This window comes from Eptatretus burgeri, chromosome 15 (genome assembly GCF_056783735.1).
Source record: "Eptatretus burgeri isolate ZD-2024b chromosome 15, Ebu_testis_v1, whole genome shotgun sequence".
NCBI classification, from domain to species: Eukaryota; Metazoa; Chordata; class Myxini; order Myxiniformes; family Myxinidae; genus Eptatretus; species Eptatretus burgeri.
Window position 1 is genome coordinate 11,864,606 of NC_140975.1, and position 25,609 is coordinate 11,890,214.

Sequence of the window (25,609 nt, forward strand, 5' to 3'; positions counted from 1 at the left end):
TCTCCATAACTTCCAGGTACCTATCTAATTCTAATTTAAACTTATCTCCTGTTTCTGCTGCCACTACCTTTCCAGGGAGGCCACTCTATGCATTAACTACTCTGAGCGAAAGTCCCCTACCTGACTACCATCTTAACTCTCCTCTTCTTTACTCTCAAGCAATGGCCACTGGTCCGATCACTGCCGACTCTTGAATAATTCATCTGCACTTATTTTATCTCTCCCTTTAATTGTCTTAAACATCTCCATCATATCTCCTCGTAACGACCTCTCTAGTGTATATCACCCTGTCTCCTTAGCCGCTCCTCAGAGCTGAGTCGAGCAAGGCCCGGAATCAATCTAGTAGCCCTGTGCTGAACCCTCTCTATGGCATCTATGTCCTTCCTGAGTTGTGGTGACCAAAACTACACACAATATTCTAGATGTGGCCCTCACTAACTTCTTTACAATGTTAACACCACCTCTTTTTATAAATGATCCCCCTCCGAATACAACCTAAAATCCTATTTGCTTTACCTGCAGCTGCCTGGCACTGTGCTGCCTGCTTACCTCCCGTATCTATTACCACCCCCAGATCCTTCTCGTGTGTGACACGCTCCAAAATTACCCCTTGTATCCTGTAATCTCTATTTTCATTGTTCTTTCCCAACACCTTACACTTGCTCAGGTTATGTTCCATCTGCCAATCTTTTGCCCAATCTGTTCAAGTATCAATACTTTAGATGTTCAGCATGATGGAGTGATGGAGGTATGATTTACAAAATGTAAACAGTTCAGCATGATGGAGTGATGGAGGTATGATTTACAAAATGTAAACAGTTCAGCATGATGGAGGTATGTGCTCAACCAAGTGCCATTGCAATTGTTTGTATTATGGTGCCGAGTCCAGTAACTCGGAACTCTTGTTCCTAATTTTTAATTAAATTTCCCTTTAAAAAAGACAGTTTGGATTAGCAATCCATGACAATATGGATGCCTATCTTGTGTGGGTTGTTCAGTGTACCAGTTGGTTATCACGTTTGTTTCCCTTTAATAATTTACCCTCCTCCATTTTCTCCAATCACCACAGCAACAGCTAAGAATGCGTCTACGTTTGACATACACGCACCGTGGTACATCCATGCAGGAAATTGGAGAAGTGAACAACTTCCCACCACAGTCGTGGCAGTGAAGGCCGTACCCAGCCAGTGCCTGCCACCCCGACCAGCCGTCCATTGTGCTCTGACTGACACAGTTTGTCATTTTTTTTCTGGGAAGTTTGTCTCATCGACTTCGTCACATGCGGCGGAGTGTGCCGGCAGCTCACAGCTTGGATATCAGCAAAAGGCTGAGCCACTGTTCTCGGCCTTCAAGGTCACCTCTGACCTATGGTTTTCTTCCACATCGGATGTCCAAAGCTATTATATAAAGTCTGAGCCTGAGCTGCAAGTTCCTGTGGCTTATTGATTTCTTGAAATTGTAAATCCTGTGCTTGTTTTTCTTTTATACCCACCGGGTTTTCATCCCTCCCTTTTGGTCCCACCCCTACCTTTTCAACCAAACCCCAATAATTCTCTCGATTAGCTCATCTTTCCCACTTCCCTCTTCCTGTGGCTTTCCACCTTTTGAGCCTTAACCGACGACTCTTGGCAAAACCCATTTTGCACGGTTGTTCCAAGCCGGGACAAAGGTGCCTGTCACTTGGACTGTTTGCTGATGGCAAGCAGAGCGGATTTTTTAAACATAGCTCCTCTCTCCCTCCCCCCCCAATTCCAAGTTATTTTTCTTCCCCCATTATTTACTGAAATTCATTACTGTACCCAAAACGTTTCGCAAGCATCAGAAGGTCTTTGCTTACCATATCGGACAAATTTATGTGCTGGGGGAAGACCGGTGATCTGAGGCTGTCGATGCAGGCGAGCTCAGTGCAATGTTTGATTCTTCATTTGCTTTGTCTGGCTTTGATGTACTTGTTCTTTGTAAAATTATGACCACCTGCATAATTTCCTTATTTTTGTTTTGGTCTGTCTGAGTCGTGTTGATTTAGATTGTGATGGATCCAAGTCATGCTCTGACGGATCTCTTTCTCATTTGGAGAAGCAAAAAAAAACAACGCCGGTAGCTGCTTCACCACTGGGCAGGGGGACGGGGCTTTCATCGACGGAACGTCACCTGCCCCACCTCGCTGTACCAGGCCGGTTAATTCACCGGCTGGCCATGCGCGTTCAAACATCAGTGCAGTCCCCCATGCAGCTCCTTCTGAGACTTCTCGCTCCCTTGCTTTGGCGGGCCTCATGTCTATGACCGAAACATTTCCCAGAGGTTTAAAACGGATTCCCAGACGTCTCTTCCAGAGCTGAGATTTAATGTTCTGTATTATACTTGGTGTGCGCTTTTGAGAAAAGTGAGAGAGAGAAACAGACAAAAGAGCTATTTGAATAGATGTTAATAATTACATGAAGCTACTGCTATATATGTATTTTCCTTTGCCTTGGATTTTGCAACTGGTATGTTTTGGCGTTAGAAGGGAGGTGTGATTGAATGGGGTTGGAGGGATGATAAATTTTACAGATCGTAACCATTATGCTGTGGATTTGCCACGAGAAATAAAAAATACATTTATGAACCTTGTATGTGTGTGGTGATTAAGCTCGATCTGATTCACCGACCTTGAAGCATTCACCGATCTGATTTCTGTTCTGAAGCTTTTGTCCTACACACACGCACACGCACACGCACACGCACACGCACACGCACACGCACACGCACACGCACACGCACACGCACACGCACACGCACACGCACACGCACACGCACACACACACACTCTGCCTCTGGAGAATTTTTTTGTTGCTGAAGATGAACAAACAGTAGATTGCACGAATAGCCATCAATTCCATGTTCCTCTCTTGGGACACCTTTATTACACGTATAGGAGGGGCCGGGGGGGTCAAAGTTAAGGGTGTTTTGTGGAAAGTGGGAGTTGTTAGGGACAAATCGTGGAGAAGTCATGTTTATATATAAAATATTGTAAATAAAGCTCTATCTAACCACTGATTCACTCATTGACTGATAAAGATCAGTACCTGCCGGGTGATGTGGCAAGCTGAAATTTTGTGTGCTGAAGGACATCGAAGCTGGTACACTGGAAAAAAAAATCACAATCGTTGGACAATATCGTGTGTGTGTTTTATTTATATATACAATATACATATATATATATATATATATGTATATATATATATATATATATATATATATATATATATATGTATATATATATATGTATATGTATATGTATATATATATATGTATATGTATATATATATGTATATATATGTATATGTATATGTATATATATATAATGTCGTTCCTTGCCTTTCCTTTCCGCACTCCCCTCCTCGCTACACGGGGTAAACAAGATGGACACTACAGGTTCAAATGAGTGGGGGGGGGAGAACACTTTTTACATGTTTGACCCCAGACAATTCCGATTTCTCAGGGGCATTTGTTTTTTTTTTTTCCTGGTCTCACGGTTTTGATGTCCGGAACGTGAAATTACCGTGATCCCCATTGCCTGTGATCGTTCACCTGTATTTTCTTTTTTTTCTCACTTTTAAAAATGTTTTTATTATCTTTGATTTATATTTTCATTTTCGGATGTTTTCCGACTATTCTGTGATTTTTTTTTTCCTTGTGTATCAGCTTCGATGTCTGTCGGTACACAAATTTCAGCTTTCTTCGTCACCTGGACGGTCCTGAACTTTAGTATCGGGCAGTCAGTAAGTGGTTCGACTGAGCTTTCTATTGGATACAGTGGGGGTGCAAAAGTACGAGTCCACTTAATACCAAGCTTTCTCAAATCATGATTTCAAACACAAATTTGTCCTCATATTGACGATTTGTATCTATATTCTTAAATTTATTATTGACACTTTGCTCTTTCTGTGAAGACAATCAGAGACTGCGGACTCTTGTGAGAACTTTTGTGTAGTTTAGGAATAACTAGAACTGCCACTTTATAACAGCTGGTAGGGATGACCAGGTACCAAGACTTCCTGCTTCGATCAGCCACTTGACCCTCACCCATGACGTTTATTGTTATTCAACTGAATTTAGAATGGGATTAAAATTAATTTTCTGTGGACAAATTCAAATCAAATGGAAGACCAAAGAGGTAAAGTTCTGCATTGGAGTTCTCAGAAGGAACCCAAGCAAAGATGAAGTCATCAGGAGGAATGAATATGATTTTGGTTTCAGCTGCTACTCCTCTACCCTCGAACACATCCAGGCGCAGCCAAGTGAGCCTTATTCAAATAATAATAATAACCTAGATCAAAACAAATAAATAATTGTGGTTGCCAGACCATGCATTCAATCAGGTTGAAATTTAAAACGTGTTCCCCTTCATTACTTGATCATAATTGTGAAGTTTCACTTTGATCGATGAAGCGGTTCAAGAGAAATTTTTTTTTTTTAACATTATCGCTCGATCCACTATGACTGCTAGACCATATGACCTATCAATTATTTGTGGACACCGCTGGTATCACCAAGGCTTGGAGAACATATCTGAAATTTTCACTTAATGTGTCCAGCTGTTCTGGAGGTTTTTTAAAGCTTTTTGGGTAAATCCAACATGTGACCTATGACATAGGTCAACATTTTGTTCCTCAGGGATAGGCGGTCATACATGTAAAGTTTTTGCCTCAATCTGTTCAGCCGTTTCAGAAAAGATCGCTGAAGCTTCAAAAAAAAAATTGCTCGCGAACCACGTGGTTGCATCGATTAATTTTTTTTTCTGTGGACCAATTTATTCCGAGATGATCCCCAAAAATTTTCATACTGATCGGATGTCGCGTTCGTGCAATTATGACATAATGAAAGCACCTATGACATCATACATCACACCGGATCCTGATGAGTATTTGCCATGGACCAAGTTTCATTTTGTTTTGTTTTTTCCTTGGTGCAGTTTTGAAGATACAGAGGTCCAGTTAATCATTTTTTTCCAACATGGCTGCCACACCATGTGACCTATGATGTCTTAATTATGATTATAATATTCTGCATGAGTAATCATTCCAATGGTCACAATTTCGTTTCAATCCGACAAGTGATTACAGAGGAAAAACACGAAAGTTCTGTGCGGACACACAAAGACAGACAGACAAACAAACGGACTCGTATGCAATTCCCTCTCCTCTGGCGAGGGTAATTGAAGGGTGAATACATTTGATATAAAATGTCCACGAGCAGTCCGACTGTTATGTGCTCTGGAGTGCATTACAACACTGTTGGGAAAAGATTGACTCAAACATAATCCACGAACTAAATAAATCAATCCCAAGTGGAGTTGAGGCAGTTCTCAAGGTAAAAAGAGAGGTCACACTGATTATATTGTTACGTTTGAGGGGGGGGTATGCATTCAAAGGGTAATTAGGATGTTTAATTAGGTATGCCATGCTGTTCGAGTTTACCAGGATCTCGATGTAATAAGTAGCAATTCAGTGGTGATAAGTTGTCTAGTAAATGTTCATTTCTTCAAGGGGGAAATGATAATTGTCACGTAAATAGATAGGGACACGGGATAGGGTAAGTGTGTCTGCGTAAACCCCTTTTGGTATTCTCTGGAGACTGGCCGTGACGTCACAGGACAGTGCAGCGGATGGCTCCGCCCCGTGATCACGATTGGCAGAAGGCGACGGCGGTGGGTCAATAAACGGCTCGATTGGAAGTGACGAGGACAGGAGGATAAAAAGGTTCTGTTCGGGGTCGAAAAGGGAGAGGAAGAAGATCACAACCAAAAAGATCGTGTTTCTTTTTATAGTGTAGAGGCTGCTGCGCGGAGAGCGTCCTGTTTTTTTTTTTTTTTTTTTTGTATACCTTGGTCGAGGCTCGTATGAGAGCTAACACACAACTCACAGCAAGGAGGCATGAGACAAGAGGGGTGGGAGTGGAAGGGACAAAACATTGGGGAACAGACACAGGTGAACTGTGGAAGGGAGAGGGATGGGGATGTTGTGCTGATTCGATCGTGTTCTTGATCGTGTCTTGGAGCCTTGCTGAGCCTCGTGCCTCACCTTGGCTCTGGGGTTCTGCTGACTCGGAGCACGGGGTCGAACGGCGGGCGGACCTGCCTCCCTCTCCTGCTCGCAACTTGGCGCCAGAACTGGTTCCCTGGCGGCTGTGAGCGGACTTGGGCCAAGACCAGGAGGTCGACAGCACCACGGTTTCTTCTGCCCCCCTGACGAGAGCAAGGCCAGCTCGTCCGACGCCGATCCAGGGACAGTTGCGTCCACACCACGGTCCAGCCTGACCACCAGAAATAGCTACGTTTTGTGTGTGTGTGTGTGTGTGTGTGTGTGTGTGTGTGTGTGTGTGTGTGTGTGTGTGTGTGTGTGTGTGTGTGTGTGTGTGTGTGTGTGTGTGTGTGTGTGTGTGTGTGTGCTTGGCACCTTAGAGGGATTGAGAACTGTATATTCATTGGAATTGTCTGTTTTTCCCCACGCCCGATCCCACACCATCCCGTCGAATCGCCCCGGATCCCTCTTCTTGCCGAGTCTTGTTATTTCTGGTAATAATAAAAACAAATAAACATCATCAACTCAGTGAAAAGTGACTCGTGCCACCTTCCTCGTCCCGTTTGCGGTCGAGCGATTAGAACCGCCATGTTTGGGTTATAAATAAATAAACCGCCTCCATCGTTTCGGCTCATTCTACGTTGGCGGGACTGTTCAAGTCCCGTGGACGTCACATTGGTGTCAGGAGTGGGATGTTCGAACCCCTCTAAATTATGTTTGGTATCGGGAGAATATACCAAGATTAAAATCTCGCCACGAATTGGAATATAAAATTGCTACAGAAAAGCGCGCGAGCGCGGGAAAATTTTGGCGGGATTTTTCAAATCTAAATTAATTGGTGGCAAACGGGACTTCTGCACCATGGCGGATGTGCAGATGTTTGAGGAGGAAGGCCACGTGTCTGGCAGCGAGTCGGGGGAAGAAGGGAGAGACGGGGGTAGGGTTGGAACCTCTGCCATTCCGAGCGTGGACCATGCTTCATCGCCCGTAACGGAGCCGGCAGCGCCGGAAACCGGCAAGATGACGATCTGGACAATGTTGGAACGTTTAATGAGTGCAATTACAGCACAGGGGGCAAAAATGACGGCACAGGGGGCAAAAATGACGGCACAGGGGGCACAAATGGCAGAAATGACGGCACAAATGGAAAATCAATTCGTGACACAGGGCAGACATGACAGATCAATTGGGGGTAATGGGGATACAGTTGGGTGCACGGATTGATTTAATGAGGGATGAATTGGGGGAAAAGATGGAGAAAATGAAAACTGAGATGCAGGAGTGTGTGGATGTTAAATTGGGGGAAATACAAAGTAAATTCGAGGATAGATTGGAGGAAACAAAGGTAGAAATTACATTGGAGGGGGAAAATATACGGAAAAAATTGGTAGATAAAATTGATGCAACGAACATTCGGGTTGATAAAGTGGATGAAAGCCTGGAACGTCATCGTGCCTGTGTGGATGCTCGTATGCAGCTGCAAGTTGAAAAGTGGGGAGAGCTGAGGAAGCAAGGGATGAATTTGGCGGAGGAGGTAAAAGGATTGGAGGCTCGTTTGGATGAACAAGATAAAATTATGAGCCAAGATGAAGTCTTGGATAAAGGCCTGGTCGAGCTGTCTTTTGTAAGTAGAGTGTCCGGGTTGGTTGAGGAGCAGCTACAAACTCGCGACGGAGCCTTGGAGGAGGTTGTGCGGGCCCAGAAGATCCTGCGGGAAGAGGGGAATCGGTCCATTCAACGTTTGGAACAGGAGGCAAAATTGACCCATGAGACCCTCACCACAAAACATCTTTGGCCACAGTGGGCTCCGAAATTGGATACGCAGCCACAAGGGTGTTTGATCCCTGGGCTGGATTCGGACAAGGGAGAAACTGAGAAGCGGGCCACCGTAAAAGTGATCCCCCTGGTAAATTTTGACAGGTCAGGGAGCGTTGAAGCTTTTCTGACGCAATTTGAGTGCATTTCCCGACTAAACGGGTGGAATGAGCGGGAACGTAAAGGGAATTTGGTGGCAACGTTGCGGGGACCAGCCGCAGATGTGTTAAACGTGATCGCGGAGGGGATGTTGACCAGCTCCCACATTTGCGAGGCGTTGAGCCGTCGGTTTGGGTTCGCGGCAAACTGTGATCTGGTGCGGGCCCAGCTCCAGCACCGCAGATTAAAGCCAGGTGAGACAATGCAGGAGCTGGCACAGGACATTTACCAATCAGTCAGGATCGCGTATCGGGACCTTACAGTGGAGGCATGGGACAGACTGGCACTCGAGAAATTTTTAGCTGCTCTTCCTGACCCTGAGGTCCGAGCGCTAGTGGAGCTACAGGATCCACCCACCGTGCACCGAGCGGCCGAGTGCGCGGCCAGGCTGGCCTCGTGGAGTCGGCCGGGTCGGGTGCCCGAGAGGCCATCGGTGACGATCCGACAGGCGGAGATCCAGGATCAGGGAAGGGGGCTGGGAGAAATTGGCATTACCCAAATGTTTCAGGAAATTTGCCAGAAACTGTCGAGTTTGATAAAGGGTAATCCGGTAGTTAGTGCGCCAAAGCGGCGGGGTCCAGCCCAGCCAATAGAGCAATTCGATTATGGTCGAGGGGGTCCGGAACCGGAAGAGACATTTCACCGATACTCACGGGGGCCTTTTATGGGGTGTTGTTTCCGGTGCGGGCGAAGAGGACACATGCAACGATATTGCCGGTACCCGGCGATGGAGGGACCCTCCAATAGACTTTTAGACTCTGAGAGGGTGAATCCTCCTGCTGAACCGCCAGGTCTATCCGAGATGCCCTTTCATATGTCGGGTCCGGAGATCACTGTCGGGGGTCCGGGAGATCGGGCTGAGCATATAGGGCCATGCACAGCTGGTGAGATTGTGGCGAAGTGCCTCCTTTAGTGGAAAAAAAAAATGAATTGTGGGAAAATTGGCATGGGTTTGTAAGTTCTGCTGGGTTTTGGAGTGACAATCGGGACAGTGGATAATTGGAAACAAAGCGGGCACGAGTGGCTGTCCAATGGCTGGTGCGTGGATCGGGTGAGAAGTGCTGTGCGAGTTGTTTTCAGTGAAGAAGTGAAATGTATGGTGCACACATTGTTTTTTTCATTGGATATGGTGTGGTAACAGGGAAGGTCATGGTCGGTGAAGTGTTAGAAATGCAGGTGTCACATGTAAGGCCGATGGGGTGGGGGAGTCATGTGGGTTTTGTGGGTGGGGATGATGTGCTTGTCCACAGGGATTGCTGAAGCTCACGGTGAGCGGGAATTGCGACCCCCTTCAAGGAGATTCACCCCTGGTGGCTAATGGTGACAGTGTCTGGAGCCAACTGGGAGAGGGTCTGGTTGGGCGACCAAGACGAGTAGGACCTTGGTGACCCAGGAAGGCAGAGGAGCCAGTGAGACCCCTTCCAGTGTGTTGTACGGGATGAGAGCTGATGGATACCAGGGGGGTGGGAATCAAAGGGAGCGGGGCAGAGAAACGTCTGGGTTGGACTAAAGCTTACCTGTGGGCATGGTTGCACCTGAGATGCCCCCATCATCTTGTGGTAACCCACCCCACGCCACGACGGGATTCAGCCTGCATGATTAAAATGAGGACCATGACCTAGAAATGTGATGATGACCATGGTGTGAGTGTTGTGAAGATGTATGGGTCCCACTCGATCCCGCACAACTTGACAGGTGCAGCTGGGGCATGATGTCCGCATAATTTTGGGGCAAGCAAATTTGAAATTGGCTCCCCAGGTAACGCTGGGTCTATTAGCATCCACTGGGGGAGGCGGTCAAGTGTAAATATCCTGTGAATAGTGTCGTTAAGGCTTAGAGTAGGAATGTAAAGTATAAGTGTTGTGTTTTTGTGGAACCTTTTGTTTCCCCTCCCCAGATCACTGGAAGAGTGCTGGCAAGAGCGATGATCCAGAAGATGGAGTGCAACTTCGCTCAGTGCTCTCATGTGATAAAATAAAGAAAATTAAAAAAATTAAAAAAAAAAACGAATGATTGTTTAGGCGAGGATAAGGCCATAAGGGGGTATATTAAGCAGGATAGGTAAGTTAGCTGCGACTCGCTGCCCATTGCCCCTCCTACTTTATTTTGTTAGGTTAATTAGGTGTGAGTCAGTAAGTGTTAAGGCTGGTACGGTAGCGCCTGTGATATACCTTGCAGGAGCTGCGGTACCAGAGGAGGGGGTAGTGTTACGTTTGAGGGGGGGTATGTATTCAAAGGGTAATTAGGATGTTTAATTAGGTATGCCATGCTGTTAGAGTTTACCAGGATCTCGATGTAATAAGTAGCAATTCAGTGGTGATAAGTTGTCTAGTAAATGTTCATTTCTTCAAGGGGGAAATGATAATTGTCACGTAATTAGATAGGGACACGGGATAGGGTAAGTGTGTCTGCGTAAACCCCTTTTGGTATTCTCTGGAGACTGGCCGTGACGTCACAGGACAGTGCAGCGGATGGCTCCGCCCCGTGATCACGATTGGCAGAAGGCGACGGCGGTGGGCCAATAAACGGCTCGATTGGAAGTGACGAGGACAGGAGTATAAAAAGGTTCTGTTCGGGGTCGAAAAGGGAGAGGAAGAAGATCACAACCAAAAAGATCGTGGTTTTTTTTTGGTGTCGAGGCTGCTGCGCGGAGAGCGTCCTTGTTGTTGTGCTGATTCGATCGTGTTCTTGATCATGTCTTGGAGCCTTGCTGAGCCTCGTGCCTCACGTTGGTTGGCTCTGGGGTTCTGCTGACTCGGAATACGGGGTCGAACGGCGGGCAGACCTGCCTCCCTCTCCTGCTCGCAACTTGGCGCCAGAACTGGTTCCCTCGCGGCTGTGAGCGGACTTGGGCCAACACCAGGAGGTCGACAGCACCACGGTTTCTCCTGCCCCCCTGACGAGAGCAAGGCCAGCTCGTCCGACGCCGATCCAGGGACAGTTGCGTCCACACCATGGTCCAGCCTGATCACCAGAAATAGCTACGTTCTGTGTGTGTGTGTGTGTGTGTGTGTGTGTGTGTGTGTGTGTGTGTGTGTGTGTGTGTGTGTGTGTGTGTGTGTGTGTGTGTGTGTGTGTGTGTGTGTGTGTGTGTGTGTGTGTGTGTGTGTGTGTGTGCGCGCGCTTGGCGCCTTCGAGGGATTGAGAACTGTATATTCATTGGAATTGTCTGTGTTTTTCCCCACGCCCGATCCCACACCATCCCGTCGAATCGCCCCTGATCCCTCTTCTTGCCGAGTCTTGTTATTTCTGGTAATAATAAAAACAAATAAACATCATCAACTCAGTGAAAAGTGACTCGTGCCACCTTCCTCGTCCCGTTTGCGGTAGAACGATTAGAACCGCCATGTTTGGGTTATAAATAAATAAACCGCCTCCATCGTTTCGGCTCATTCTACGCGGGACTGTTCAAGTCCCGTGGACGTCACAATATTCATGAAAAGTAAATGTAGATTTGATTTTACCCTTGCCAAAGGAGAGGGTAAAACATTTGGGTCCCTTTGTCTGTCCACACAGAACTTTCGTGTTTTTCTCTGCAACTGCTAGTCAGATTGAGAGATTTTTCACTTGGTGCAACTGCTTATGGAATGTTTTAATGATAATTATGATGTCAGATGTCATGTGGTGTGGCAGCCATATTGAAAAAAACAGAAAAACTTTGGACCTCTATCTCTGAAACCACAACAAGGAAAAAATTATAACTTGGCACATAGCAAGTACTCCTCATGGGGAATGAGCTTGATTTTTAATTTTATGTCATAGGTGCCCTCGTTATGTCATAATTGCATATGCAGTACACCACATCCAATAAGTATGAAAACTTTTGAGGGTCATTAAAGATAAAACGGTCCACAGAAAAAAATATATAATTACGTCATCGGTCACATGACTCGGCAGCCATATTGGTTTTTTTGAAAAACCTTCAAAAATCTTCTGAAGTGGCTGAACAAATCGAGATTTTACAAGTAGAGCACCTGCCCATGAGGAACTAAAGGATCACATATATATATATATATATATATATATATATATATATATATATATATATATATATATATATATATATATATATATATATATATATATATATTGCTGTGGTTTCCCGCCGGCGCGTCACCACGAGCAAGACCCTTGATGAAGCAGTGGGGCCGTCTCGGCTCGATCGCCCTTAATTTACAGATCGCCGGCCCGGGTAAGCCCGGGTCGACGGGTCCTAGTTATTTTGGACCGAAATACGCCAATGGGGGAATCACGTGGGGTAGGGTTAATTGCCAACTTCAACTTACCTAAGTACCCACGTGATCCAGCTACCGGGATACTTCACCCTCGACGGAACTCGTACGGAAGCGAGCCGCTTAAGCGGCCCGTTCCGTGTGCGTAGCCGAGCTGTGATATCGCCGAATTCCGCCGGCCCAATTATCTTTGAACCCTAGCAATGGTCGACTAATCCCTCACACGCACGACATGCTCAGCCAATGAAGGAAAGGGACGCAACGAGCAGGTTCACGTTCAACAATGGGGGACATTTATTTGAACACAGGCATGCAGTCAATGAATGAGGGAATGGGGACAAGACAAGAGCAAAAGCCTACAGCCAAGTTCTATTCGGAATGCAAGTATATATAGTTGGGTCATCTGGAGAACTTCCGTGACCGTGGAGAGCGAAGGTTGGTTTCTCAATGGATTTGTCTTCTATGAGGGTTAATTTCAAAAAATAGTGGGGGTGACCCTCGCGAAAGTGTGGGCTCACTCCGCAGGGGGCCAAAAACCAAAATGGCCACCACCCACCATCTTGATAATTAGTTTTTCAATGGTTTGGCCTAAAGTGTTGATCAGCATATGCTTTCTGGGTTTTTTTGGGTCGAGGAATTCATATTTAATATCAGTTTTATGATCCGACCTCATTATGCCTCCAAATCAAAGATGGCCACCACCCGCAATTTTCTAAATTGGTTTTTCAATGGTTTGGCCTACAGTGCTGATCAGCATATGCTTTCTGGGGTTTTTGGGGTCGAGGAATTCATATTTAATATCAGTTTTATGATCCGACCTCATTATGGCCTCCACATCAAAGATGGCCACCACCCACCATATTGTAAATTGGTTTTTCAATGGTTTGGCCCACAGTGCTAATCAGCATATGCTTTCTGGGGTTTTTGCGGTTGAGGAATTCATATTTAATATCGGTTTTATGATCCGGCCTCGTTATGGCCTCCAAATCAAAGATGGCCACCGTCCGCCATATTGTAAATTGGTGTTTCAATTGTCAGGCCTACAGTGCTGATCAGCAAATCCAATGTGGACATTCTTCACAATGCACTTACTGAGACACAAGAGGCCCTTCAAAAGGCACACAGTGATCTCCATGAGGAGGATGAGATGAAGGAGCTGATTAAAAGTTTATGAGAAGACTGGTACTGACATGGGTGACTTCTGGCTCTTGTTCAAAGAAATGACTGATCCTCTAGTTCAAAGTATTGATGCATGTCATGCACGAAATGGCCCGCAATACTTATCATCAACATACCACATGTTGCCTGGACTGATGGCGTACGATAACCATGATTATGGGCGGTGGTTGCCCGATTATTGGGCAATGCTGTCTTCACTGTCAGATGAACAAATGGCCTTCTTCAATGAGAATTTTGCACAGTCAATGACAGGGCTACCCTATTCTTGCCAGCCAATGGACCTTTGGATAGAAATGACTATGAATCTCAACTCGAAGTTGAAATCAGTGTGGCTTCAACTCCTGCAGAATGAGAAGCAACTCTTTTCAACAACAAGGAATGCAAACAATGTTGCAAGGGTAAAAGCTGCTGTTAATCAGAATCTCAAGTGCAAGTGTCGAAATAGGAAACATGCTGAGTGTCAACCAGCAAGAATGAAAAAAGATGAGCAGGTAGTTCAGGATCTACAAGCATGCTTAACTGAGTTTGAAGCCAATCCATTTGATGAATAAAAACCAACACTAAGATCGCTACAGTCCGGTCTGGTTGCCTCACCACAGCTAGTCAATGACCTCAAGACAGCACTCACTACAAGATGGTCAGACGCAGGTTGAAACTTTCCTACAGGAGCGTGTTTTTCCGAAGATCTACCTCTCACTGCAACAATTCACAGGAATAAAATACTGAATTTTGCAAGGGACCAGGTCTGTATCCCATCTGGTACAGCCATGAAAGTGGCCCAAATGGAGAAGTCTGGGTTGGCTACCTTGATTAGACCTTACAGTGGGATCTGGTATGGTCAAACTTGAGTCGGTTCTAGAATGGCGAGTTACTGATGAGTGCTTGTCAGTCTACAATGTAGATGGCTCAATGCAAAAAACCTGTAAGAGCAAGCTGTTGTACAAATTCAAGCAACACCCAGTTCCTGAGAAACCACAGAACCACATCAATCTTGTGGACATGGGACTGATCTGGCAGTTCGCCACCCCCACATCGGACGATCGTGAGGCCGCAAAAAGGGATGGTTTGCAATATCGCTGGAATTACTATTTAGATAAGATCTGCAATATTGTCATCTCACGCCATGCTGATGCACGTCTGATCATTCTAGTCAATGACAGGTATGACCTTCAGTTCAGCATCAAGGATGATGAGCACGAGCGACAGGCAGCCAAACATCAACACATCCCAAATGTTTTTCCCAAGCCTGAAGACATATTTCCAGGATCTGTTGAGTTCAACAAACTAATGGTCAATTCGGATAACAAGGTCAGATTGCAAAAACTTGTGATGGAACAGATGAAAACACATGTTGGTCAAGTGAAAGGTAGCATCATATACTGCAAGGGTGAGAAGTCAATCGACTTGAGCACATGCGTGCCGACTACAGACTTTGGATTCAAGCATCCTGAGGCAGATACAATGCTACTATCTGTCTATACCAGACTACGGACCAACAACGTCACTGGGGCAGTTGTTATAGACAGTGAGGACACAGATGTGTATGTCCAAGCGGCATATGTCTCACATCAACTTCATGGTGATCTGCTGATTAAATGCAAGGATAGTTTAGTCAATTGTCATGCCATGCTCTCAGAGGATGTCGCAAATATTATTATACCTCTCCATGTGATAACCGGTAGTGATCACACATCAGGTTTCTATGGTCATGGGAAAAAGAAACTGCTGGAGAAGTGTGTGAATGATCCTGAAGCTGGAGAGCTTCTTGGGCGAGTTGGGATGAGTCTTGAATTACAGGACAATATTAAAGCTGATATGAAAGCATTTGTCCTTTCAAAGGTCTACGATGAGAATGCAGATGGTACTTGTGGACAGGTCAGAGCTTTCACGTGACATAAAATGAAGAAAAAGAGTACAGCCCGACTTCCACCCGATGATGACACGTTGAATCAACATGTGGAACGAACGAACTTCATCACCTACTGCCAACTCCATTACAGCTTGGTTGAGCATTCGTTCCCAATCGGCCATGGTTGGGAAATCATAAATGGGAAGTGCAAACCAGTGCGCCACACCAGCCCTGCCTTGCCAAAGAAGCTCAAACTTTCTGACTGCCCAGACGATAGCAATGATGAATGCAGTGATGATGAAAGTGAGATCGGGGAATCTACAGATTCGGATGAGTAACTAAGGTGTTCAGGCAGGACACCTGAAAATTCAAAGGGTCTTGGAGTGCTTCGTTTACCCTAAACGTGCCCCAGGTTTTGTGATTAAATGGAATTCATGACAGAAATGAAGCCAAAGGACCTAAGTTAACATGTAATCCACCACAACTGTTGCTGACATGATGAATAAACATGTTGGAGTATATGCACATTTCATTAGATGGGTCATTTTGGGATCAGGACTTTCGTCACTTTGGGGAGGGTGGGCAATTGTTTGTACCAACTGTGGTGTACTGATAGAAGATGCTTAGCAGGCAGACACGATGCGGAGGAACAGTCGAGCCGGGCTGTGGTGCACAAGCGCGAGCGTGAGCGTACTTTGCCCGTGGCTCTCCTTTATTGCGTATTCAGCACACTCACGAGCCGGGCGACTCCAGCATTACTACGACGCCTCAGGCGGCGCGCACACCTTATATTCCTTGCAGATACGATGACCACAACGACCCCTCCTCCCATCATCATGCCCCACCCTGCATGCCCGCAGGCTACACCACCACACTCCTCCCTCCTAAAACTATGATTATTCAATGATCACCATCATTATAAGCATAAACAGCACGAAGGACTACGGTATAATAGTAGACAAGGCACAAAAAATGAAAACAGCGAAGTATAACAGCATATCGCATCATATAATGCGTGAAAGTGAGCTAATGGAGCTGCCCCGGCCAGGTTCCGAAGACGGAGGTGCACACAGCACCTCCCAAACTCTGGCCGCGTTACCGATATGAAGCAGCAAGGCGAAAAGCACAGCAGCCCTACACAGCGGAAACGCCCCCAGGCGGCTCATGCTGACATGGCCCTCGGCGAGGCCGTGGCGATCTCCGGAGCAAACCTCCCCCGGCACCATCAAACGCCTCCGGCCCACTTCCCCCAGGCAGACCTGACGCAGATAAACATTCCGAGGCCGGAAGCCCGCTGTCTGGAAGCCGTGGCGCCAGCGCCAGCCTCGATTGACCTTGGATGGGTGCGCTGAACAGCGCCGCTGGCTGGACGCACTCAATGCTCCAAAACAACCCACGCACCACAATCAGTTGAGACGCCAACGCCCGTCTAAACGACCTTGAGCGAACACAGAGAGCTGCGCCCGCAACCAGAGGTGGGGGTAACGCCGACCAGCGCACCAGTCTTGGCTCCGAGTCGATCTCCGAGACCCACACGGCAGTTAGACGGTAGCAATTCCACTTAAACCACACTTCAATCATAGGCTCGTTATAAATCACTACGAACATCATTCGAACCATTGCAAACTCATGTTTCCGTACAACGCGTTCTTTTGATAAAATCCCAGCACATGACAAAGCAACTACCCGCGGCCCGGGACAATGGAAGGCCAACCCAACCTTTTTATTCGCCACCACCGCTCCCAAAGCCACCACATCACATTGATCATAATACAAAGCCCATTGATTGATCTCCGCCAAACCCACTCTCACACGGGAACTGCTGACATTTATTTCAACAACGTTAAACTGCATCACTAGAGCAAGGAAAAACACATATGCCATGAACAGCAACCCACAACCCACATCACGAGTCCGTTTCTTGGTTGTCGACTCGATGTCGACACCGAACAACACCGGCGTGCATTGCCTCACGAACGCTGCCGAAGCGCGGGAACTCATCGCGAGAGCTGATACGGCTCTCGCCGCTCCCGAACCGTACATCACCGCCGCAGGCAGCAACGAACGGCCGCTCCCGTTGCATCGACGCGGCCCCCGCCGCCAGAACCTCGCCCTCGGTACTCGACGAAGGCATCGAAGAGAGCACTGGCACACCTGAAGGCACGAACCGGAGATCCAGCCCGAGGTGCGCCAGCCAGTCCCGACCCAAAAGGGCGGGCCCCTCCCCTCGCACCACGAACACCGAGAGCCGGGCGCGTCGACCTCGGTAGCGCACTGAGACGTCGGCCCTCGCAAGCGGTGCAATCGCTTCACCGGTGTACGTGTACAGCGACAAGGCCGTCTTGACCAGGCGAACACCGCGATGACCACGAGCCGCCTGCTCACCCATGACTGACACCGCAGCCCCGGTTTCCACGCAAAACACGGTCGGCTCGCCATTCACTTCGACCTCCACCGTGAACGGCGTCGTCATCTCCGAACCAACGGAAAACAGACTCAACCGTGGTTGCATCTCCTGCTCCGGCCCGCCGGCATCGCCATGCCCCGGTTGCAGGCCGATCTCCAGGTGACTGGGGTCCTCCCGCACCTCGTCATCCAAGACCCCAACGGAGGCCCCCGCCATCCGACACACACGCTTCAAATGTCCCACCTTGTGACAATGCAAACACACGGTGTTCTTATACAGGCACATTTGTCGCAGGTGTGGACCCCCACACCCCCAGCACCCCTGGAAAGCCACTTCGCTCCCGGTGCGACCGTGCTGCGGTGCACGCCCTCGTCCCGCACCGCCAGGTGCGCGTGCGACCTGCGGCACTTGAGCCATCGCGCGGACTCCGGGCTGCGCGATCTGCGGCACTTGCGCGGTCACCGCGTGGACCTCGGGATCAGCCGACATGCCCCAGCTGGAGCTACTCATTACGTCCTGGCCAGCGATGGTGCGGACATCCGTGAGTGTCTGCTCGACAGACGAAGCAGTCCCGACCGCCGAGTCGAATGTGATGTCGGTCAACCGCAGGATGGCTGCTACCATCTTTGCGTCTCGCAGACCAGAAATAAAACGATCTCTGAGCCGTGCCGGACGCTCCTCTGTCGTGAACTTGCAAGGCACAGCCGAATGCTTCACCCGTGCTACGAAGTCTGCAACGCGCTCCTCGCCACCCTTAGCGAGGTGATCGAACTGGAACCGCGCGAGATGCAATGACTTCTCTGGCGCCAAGTGGGTCTTCATTTTCGCCACGATGTCCTGAAACGATAGCCCGTCATCACTGGGCTTATTCGGAGCCACCAAATCACTCAGCAGCCGGTAGTGCTCCGTTGATAGCAAGGCGAGCAAGATCGCCTTGCGTTTCTCTTCATCATCCACATCATTCACGCGAAAGTAGCAACCCAACTGTTCAGAAAACAACTCGAATTCATCTCCCCCGAAAACGGGTACGCGGCCGTGCGCCGTGCCCCGACCTTCTGCCATGCTCGTGCTGGCGAGACCCTTGGCTCCGTAGCCTGGAACCGCACGGGTTATTTGCCGCCCTGCACACGCCGATCCGAAGATCCTCGTCAGCCAACTGTGGTGTACTGATAGAAGATGCTTAGTAGGCAGACACGATGTGGAGGAACAGTCGAGCCGGGCTGTGGTGCACAAGCGCGAGCGCGAGCGTACTTTGCCCATGGCTCTCCTTTATTGCGTATTCAGCACACTCACGAGCCGGGCGACTCCAGCATTACTACGACGCCTCAGGCGGCGCGCACACCTTATATTCCTTGCAGATACGATGACCACAATGACCCCTCCTCCCATCATCATGCCCCGCCCTGCATGCCCGCAGGCTACACCACCACACCAACCATTGAAACACCAATTTACAATATGGCAGACGGCGGCCATCTTTCATTTGGAGGCCATAACGAAGCCGGATCATAAAACTGGTATTAAATATGAATTCCTCGACCCCAAAAACCCCAGAAAGCATATGCTGATCAGCACTTTAGGCCAAACCATTGAAAAACCAATTTACAATATGGCGGGTGGCGGCCATCTTTGATTTGGAGGCCATAATGAGGTCGGATCATAAAACTGATATTAAATATGAATTCCTCGACCCCAAAAAACCCAGAAAGCATATGCTGATCAGAATTTTAGGCCAATCCATTGAAAAACCAATTATCAAGATGGTGGGTGGTGGCCATTTTGGTTTTTGGCCCCCAGCGGAGTTAGCCCATACTTTCACGAGGGTCACCCCCGCTATTTTTTCAAATTAACCCTCATAGAAGACAAATCCATTGAGAAACCAACCTTCGCTCTCCACGGTCACGGAAGTTCTCCAGATGACCCAACTAATACAGACACTTATACAATTCACTACTTACAAGACGGGCGCCACAAACAGACACACGCACACCCAGACAGAACTGGACCCCCTGGGTCTTTAATGGGACCTCCAGCCCGGAGGACAGTCGGGCTGAGGGTCAGGGTAGCTGGCCACCTGGCCACGTGCGCGCAGCTGGACGTCTCCTTGTCGTGCGACTGGTGTCGCCGTCCTCGCCAGGCGAAAGGCGACGACGCGAAGCTCTGGGCCCGGGATGAGGTCGTTTCAGAAGCCAAGGTGATGAGCCGGGCAGAGAAGAAAAACAGGAGAAGACAAGCAGGGAACGAACGACGACGAAATCTCCTCAGAACACACCTTATATCCCCCCTCCCGCTCAACGAATGCTTCTCTCCTCCCCACTCGCCCTCCCATTGGACCGGAGGCCCCATGTGACTCCTCGTCCGCTCCCGATTGGACAAGTGCGCGGTGGGCAGGGTACTCCCTTGGGCGGAGTCTCCAGCGGGGGGGGGGGGTGTTCGTGGCTCCGCCTACGGCCTCTCCTCAGACCGCGTGGTTAATGGCGACGGTGCTGGGTCGGAGGCAGAGCGCGGAAGACGCCGGCTCCCCGCCGATTGGCCACGTTGGCGTGGTGACGGGAGTGAAGCGAAGGCGAGGGCGATGCGGTGTGGTCGGCGGTGGAGTCGATGATGTAGTTGGTGATGTAAAAAATAACCAAAAGAAAATCAAACTCTTAAAACAACTTCACAGCGCAGGAACATTTAATTACCCATTAGACCAGGGTTGGGACCCTAACTGGCAACATGTACTTACCGATATAACTGAGCTCAAGGACCTGAATGTTAAGTGTGGTAGCTTTCCAAATCCACAACAATATATATATATATATATATATATATATATATATATATATATATATATATATATATATATATATATATATATATATATATATATATATATATATATATATATATATATATATATATATATACACACACACACACATATCATCGGCCACATGGTTGGCAGCCATGTTGGATTTACCCTAAAACCAACAATAATAAAAAAATACACCACTCAGAAGCCCTGGCGAGAGTCTGAAATCTCTGATTGCTCTTCTTATTATTACTAGTACGTGCCCGTAAAATAAATAAATATTCAAACCGCGAGCAACAACAATCACACAGGCCGTTTCTTCGCTCTCGTGTGCCCGGACGTGCGTGACCCAGAAGTTCGCATATTATTCTCAGTTACGATTATTCGCATTTAGTTTTAATACCCAATTATTCAATTAGCGCCAAAGTATTTTACCTTTTCACAATGTCGTGGCAAGGAAAAACAAAAAGAGAAGAGAAGAGAGAGAAAAAAAATTTACTTCCTGGTTCGGAGCATCCCAGCACTCTGATGTTACCGAAATTTATGCACCGTCTAATATGAAAACGATCTTAACTTGGGGCATTGTGTTTATCTATAAATGCGCATAAGAAATCGAGAAATTATTAGAATACACGGTCATCACGATCCGGAAGTCCGTACGTTGTAACCAGTAATGGGGAACGCGGCTGAACTTTCCATCCCCATCGGCCACGCCCACGCAACAACGTGTCTTGTCATTGGTTTGGTAAATAAGTTGCCATAACTTGGGAACCACTTGTCCGATTAACATCAAACCTTGAAAAGGCACATCCTCACGTCCCCAGCAATATACCTGGCAAGTTTGAATTAGATCGGACCAGTGGTTGTCGAGAAACAGCGGTCACGGTCACACACACACACACACACACACACACACACACACACACACACACACACACACACACACACACACACACACACACACACACACACACACACACACACACACACACACACACACACACACACACACACACTGCTGGAATTATGGATAGATTATTATTATAAAGAGTATTGTTGTTATATCCTTAAAAGTTGATGAAAGTCTCTGGAAAGTGCTTTTGGTTTCATATTACAATGATTTCATTTATCATCATGTCTCTTAAAGATTTCCTGCTGGACTCATACTCACACACACACACGCACACGCACACCAATTGAAGAATGAGAGCTTTATTTGCAAGCTGCCCAAACTCCAGCGTGTCCCAGCCAAGGGAGCAGACCTGTACTGGCCGACGTTGATTGACAGATACTGTATTTTCATTTCCAGGCAGTTTTATTAAAAAAAAAAAATTCTGGAATCCTTGTTTCATCTTTCATCACAGGTGTTTGGTCACCAAGCGCTAGCTATTGCTTGCCAAGCCAGCCGTTCCGCAACAGCTTCAAATTGAGTGCTTAAGCCACTTGGCGAGTGCTCGTTAACTGAACACACTCTTGATTGATCATGCCTTGTCATCTGTGACACACATGGACTTCCTCAGGCCTTGGTTCGAACTGAGATATTGGAGTCACAACGTTTTTCATAACAAGATGGAGGAATTTATAATCAGCGCGTCCACCAAGCAGCCCGACACGGGGTTTAACAATCACTTTTGTCATTAAATTCTCAACTAAGCCTTACTCGTGTGTGGCCGTACATGCAAAAAAGTACATACACCTCTCATCCACCAACCTGCCTCCCTCCACTGCCCTCTCACGTCCATCTCTTCACTCCACCTCCTCAAATCCTAAACTGCCTTCTTCCTTGTCTCTTGTCCCCCCTCTCCCCCAGCACCACAGAGCCTTTTCTCCTCCTCATTCGGCCCCCTCCCCTCGCTATTCTGCAATACCCCACACTCCTTCAGCAACCTTCCATACCTGCCCCCCTAGTCCCTTGTCCTACCCTCCCCCTCCCCCTCCCCCCCCACCTCCTGCACCCAAAGCGTCCTCCCCTTCCTCTTCATTAAAAGTGTGGACCTCAAATATCCGGGGCCTTCGCTCAAACCTTTCAGATCTTTCCATACAGGTTGCCACTGACAAACCAGACATTATCTGCCTAACAGAAACTTTCCTCTCCCAAGACGTGTCTGACTCCCAAGTATCTCTCCCTGGCTACTCCCTCTTACGGTATGACAGACCTGAGCCTCGTCCTGGTGGAGGTGTTGCTCTCTTCATCAAAGACTCTTCCTCACTCTCCATGCACTGCTCTCACTCCCCCACACCCCCAGGAATACCTCTGGCTTCGGCTTCCCCTCCACTCCCACCTCATGTTTATATGTGTACTGTACCGTCCACCGAACAGTGATGACTCCATCTACACCTCACTATCCGAAAACATGGACCATCTTCTATCTTCTCATCCAAACTTTCTCTTCCTCTTATGTGGTGACTTCAATTGTCATCACGCCAGTTGGCTAGGTGTGAGTACCTCTCTCACCTGCCATGGCACCTCAGCAAAAGCTTTCTGCGACTCATTGGGACTGACTCAATCGGTCAACTTCCCGACCCGGATCTCAACCAATGGTACTCCATCTCTTCTGGATCTGATTTTGACAAATTTCCCTGAAAATATCTGCTGCTCTTCCTTCGCTCCAATTGGTTCTTCTGACCACGTCCTTGTCAAAGTGGACGTCTCTCTGGCTGTTATCAGAGAACCACCTCACCGCCGTCGAATCTGGCATTTCACTCAAGCCGACTGGCAGGGTCTCCGAGCAGCCATCAAACTTACAGACTGGTCTCCTATCACTACTCTCTCAAACATCAACTCATCCTGGGAATTCTTTCAAAGAAACTTGCTCTCCCTCATGCACAGATTTATCCCCTCTTGTGTTCAGTTGTCTTACCCTTCCTCCCGCCCTTGGTTTACTGAAGCATGTGGCGAGGCAGTTGTCCTGAAACAACTTGCCTTTGCCTCATGGAAAGCAAACCCAACTGAGGGCAATCTCAGTTCTTTCCACAAAGCTCGGAACAAGTGTGTATCTACCCTCAGGAGAGCCAGAAAACAACATCTTTCTCATCTCAAGTCTGAACTCTCAAACCTCTCTCCCTCCTCAAAATCCTGGTGGCGTTTAATGAAAACTGTTTCTGGTGTATGTTCCCCCTCCATCCCCTCCCTTACCTCAAATGGCCGCACTGCTGATTCCACACGTGATAAAGCTGAATGTCTAAACTCGGTGTTTGCAGCTAAATCTTGTGTCCGAAACCCATCACTATCTCTACCCACTTTACCCAGTCGCACCCAACTGTCCCTGGACTCTGTATCCTTTTCTCCTGACAAGGTGGAGAGCTTGCTTTCAAACCTCGAGTCAGATTCTGCAACCGGTCCAGACGGCATCAGCCCACGTGTCCTCAAAGCCTGCTCTTCTGCTCTTGCTCACCCTCTCTCTGTTCTATTCACCCTCTCATTTGCCCAAGGTCATCTGCCATCTGCTTGGAAATCTGCTAACATCACTGCCCTGCATAAAAAAGGTGCAAAAACAGATCCCAGTAACTACAGACCAATCAGCCTTCTCCCAATCAACAGCAAGGTGATGGAATCCATCATCGCTTCAGACATGAAATCCTTCCTCTTCTCCAATGGCTTGATTTCCAATCATCAATTTGGTTTCAGACCAGGTCACTCTACCCTGGATATGCTGCTTCTGCTCTCCCATCAATGGATGGAGGTCCTCAATGCCAGACAGGAAATCCGAGCCGTATCCCTGGACATATCACGTGCTTTTGACACAGTCTGGCACCCTTCCCTACTCACCAAACTCTCTTCCCATGGTATTCAAGGCCATCTCCACTCATGGCTCGCACACTTCCTCTCCTGTCGCAGTCAACGTGTGGCCCTAAATGGAGTTCTTTCATCCCCTCTTCCTGTGCAGGCTGGAGTTCCTCAAGGTAGCGTTCTGGGCCCTGTTCTTTTTCTGGTTTTCATCAATGATCTCTCGGACTCTCTGGAAAATCCTCTATTTCTCTTTGCCGACGACTCCACCCTCTGCCGTACCATCTGTCATCCCTCAGACCGGCAAGCAGCAGCTTCTTCGCTCACTGCAGATCTGGATAAAATCACAAACTGGTCCAACACGTGGAACATGTCTTTCAATCCAGACAAATCTCACACTCTCACTATGTCTCTTCGAAAGGACCGTTTACAAAACCCCCCATCCACTTTCTCAACAATCCTCTGGAAGAAGTCTTTTCTTTCAAGCTTCTAGGTCTCACTATCTGCCATGACCTTTCCTGGGAAAGTCACATTTCCAACCTCGCCTCAAAAGCCAGTCGCCGACTGGGAATCCTCCGTCGTGCTAAGTCCTTCCTCGGCCCTCTTGAGCTCCTGACCACTTACAAAGCTTTTGTCCGTAGCCTGATGGAGTACTGCTCTCCCCTCTGGGCTGGTGCTCCTGCCTCCCACCTTTCTCGGCTTCACGCTGTCGAAACCAGGGCATTTAAGATCATCGGCATCTCCCGCAATGAAGCTGAGTCTTTGGGCCTCTCACTCAATCACCGCAGGTTGGTCGGTGGTCTTTCTGTCTTCTACCGACTCCTCTCCAGCCTTGCCCCCTGCTCTCTCTGCGATTTGTCCCCACCACATTTCCACAGGGCGCTCAAGGTCCGCCAACAACCCCCTTCTGGTAAAACTACCAAAATCACGAATCACTGCTCATCTTCACTCTTTCATTCCTCTTTTTCCCGCCTTTGGAATAAACTTCCTCACTCTATTCTTTTCCATTCTTCCCTCCAGGCTTTCAAAACAGCTGTTCACCACCACCTCTTATCTTCCCCCATCCAAATCCTCGATCTTTTCTACCCCCGATAATCCACCCAAGCCCACTTCCTTCATTTCTCCTGCTTTCCTTCCTGAAAGTCCCTGAAATGTCCATCTTCTCTTCGCCATGTTCCCCGTCCCATCCCCATCCCTCTCCCTTCCACAGTTCACCTAATGTGTCTGTTCCCCACTGTTTTGTCCCTTCCACTCCCGCCCCTCTTGTCTCATGCCTCCTTGATGTGAGTTGTGTGTTAACTCTCATACGAGCCTCGACCAAGGTATACAAAAAAAAAAAATAATAATAATAATAATTGTGACGTCAAAGCACCGTGTCCTGTCAT

General features: G+C 47.9%; 1 protein-coding gene across 5 annotated transcripts in view; it reads left to right on the top strand.

The window, feature by feature from the left end:
• Positions 1–25,609, top strand: part of AP1G1 (adaptor related protein complex 1 subunit gamma 1) — an 89,050-nt gene that overhangs the window by 55,404 nt on the left and 8,037 nt on the right. For 4 of the 5 annotated variants that reach the window (XM_085858170.1, XM_085858171.1, XM_085858168.1 and 1 more), the window contains one exon: positions 1,070–2,605. The exons of the other annotated variant lie outside the window; for it this stretch is intronic. In XM_085858170.1, coding sequence (XP_085714296.1) covers positions 1,070–1,171 — 102 coding nt within the window. In that variant the 3' untranslated portion in view covers positions 1,172–2,605. Of the gene's footprint in view, positions 1–1,069; positions 2,606–25,609 lie in introns of those variants that run through there. 5 annotated transcript variants of the gene reach the window in all.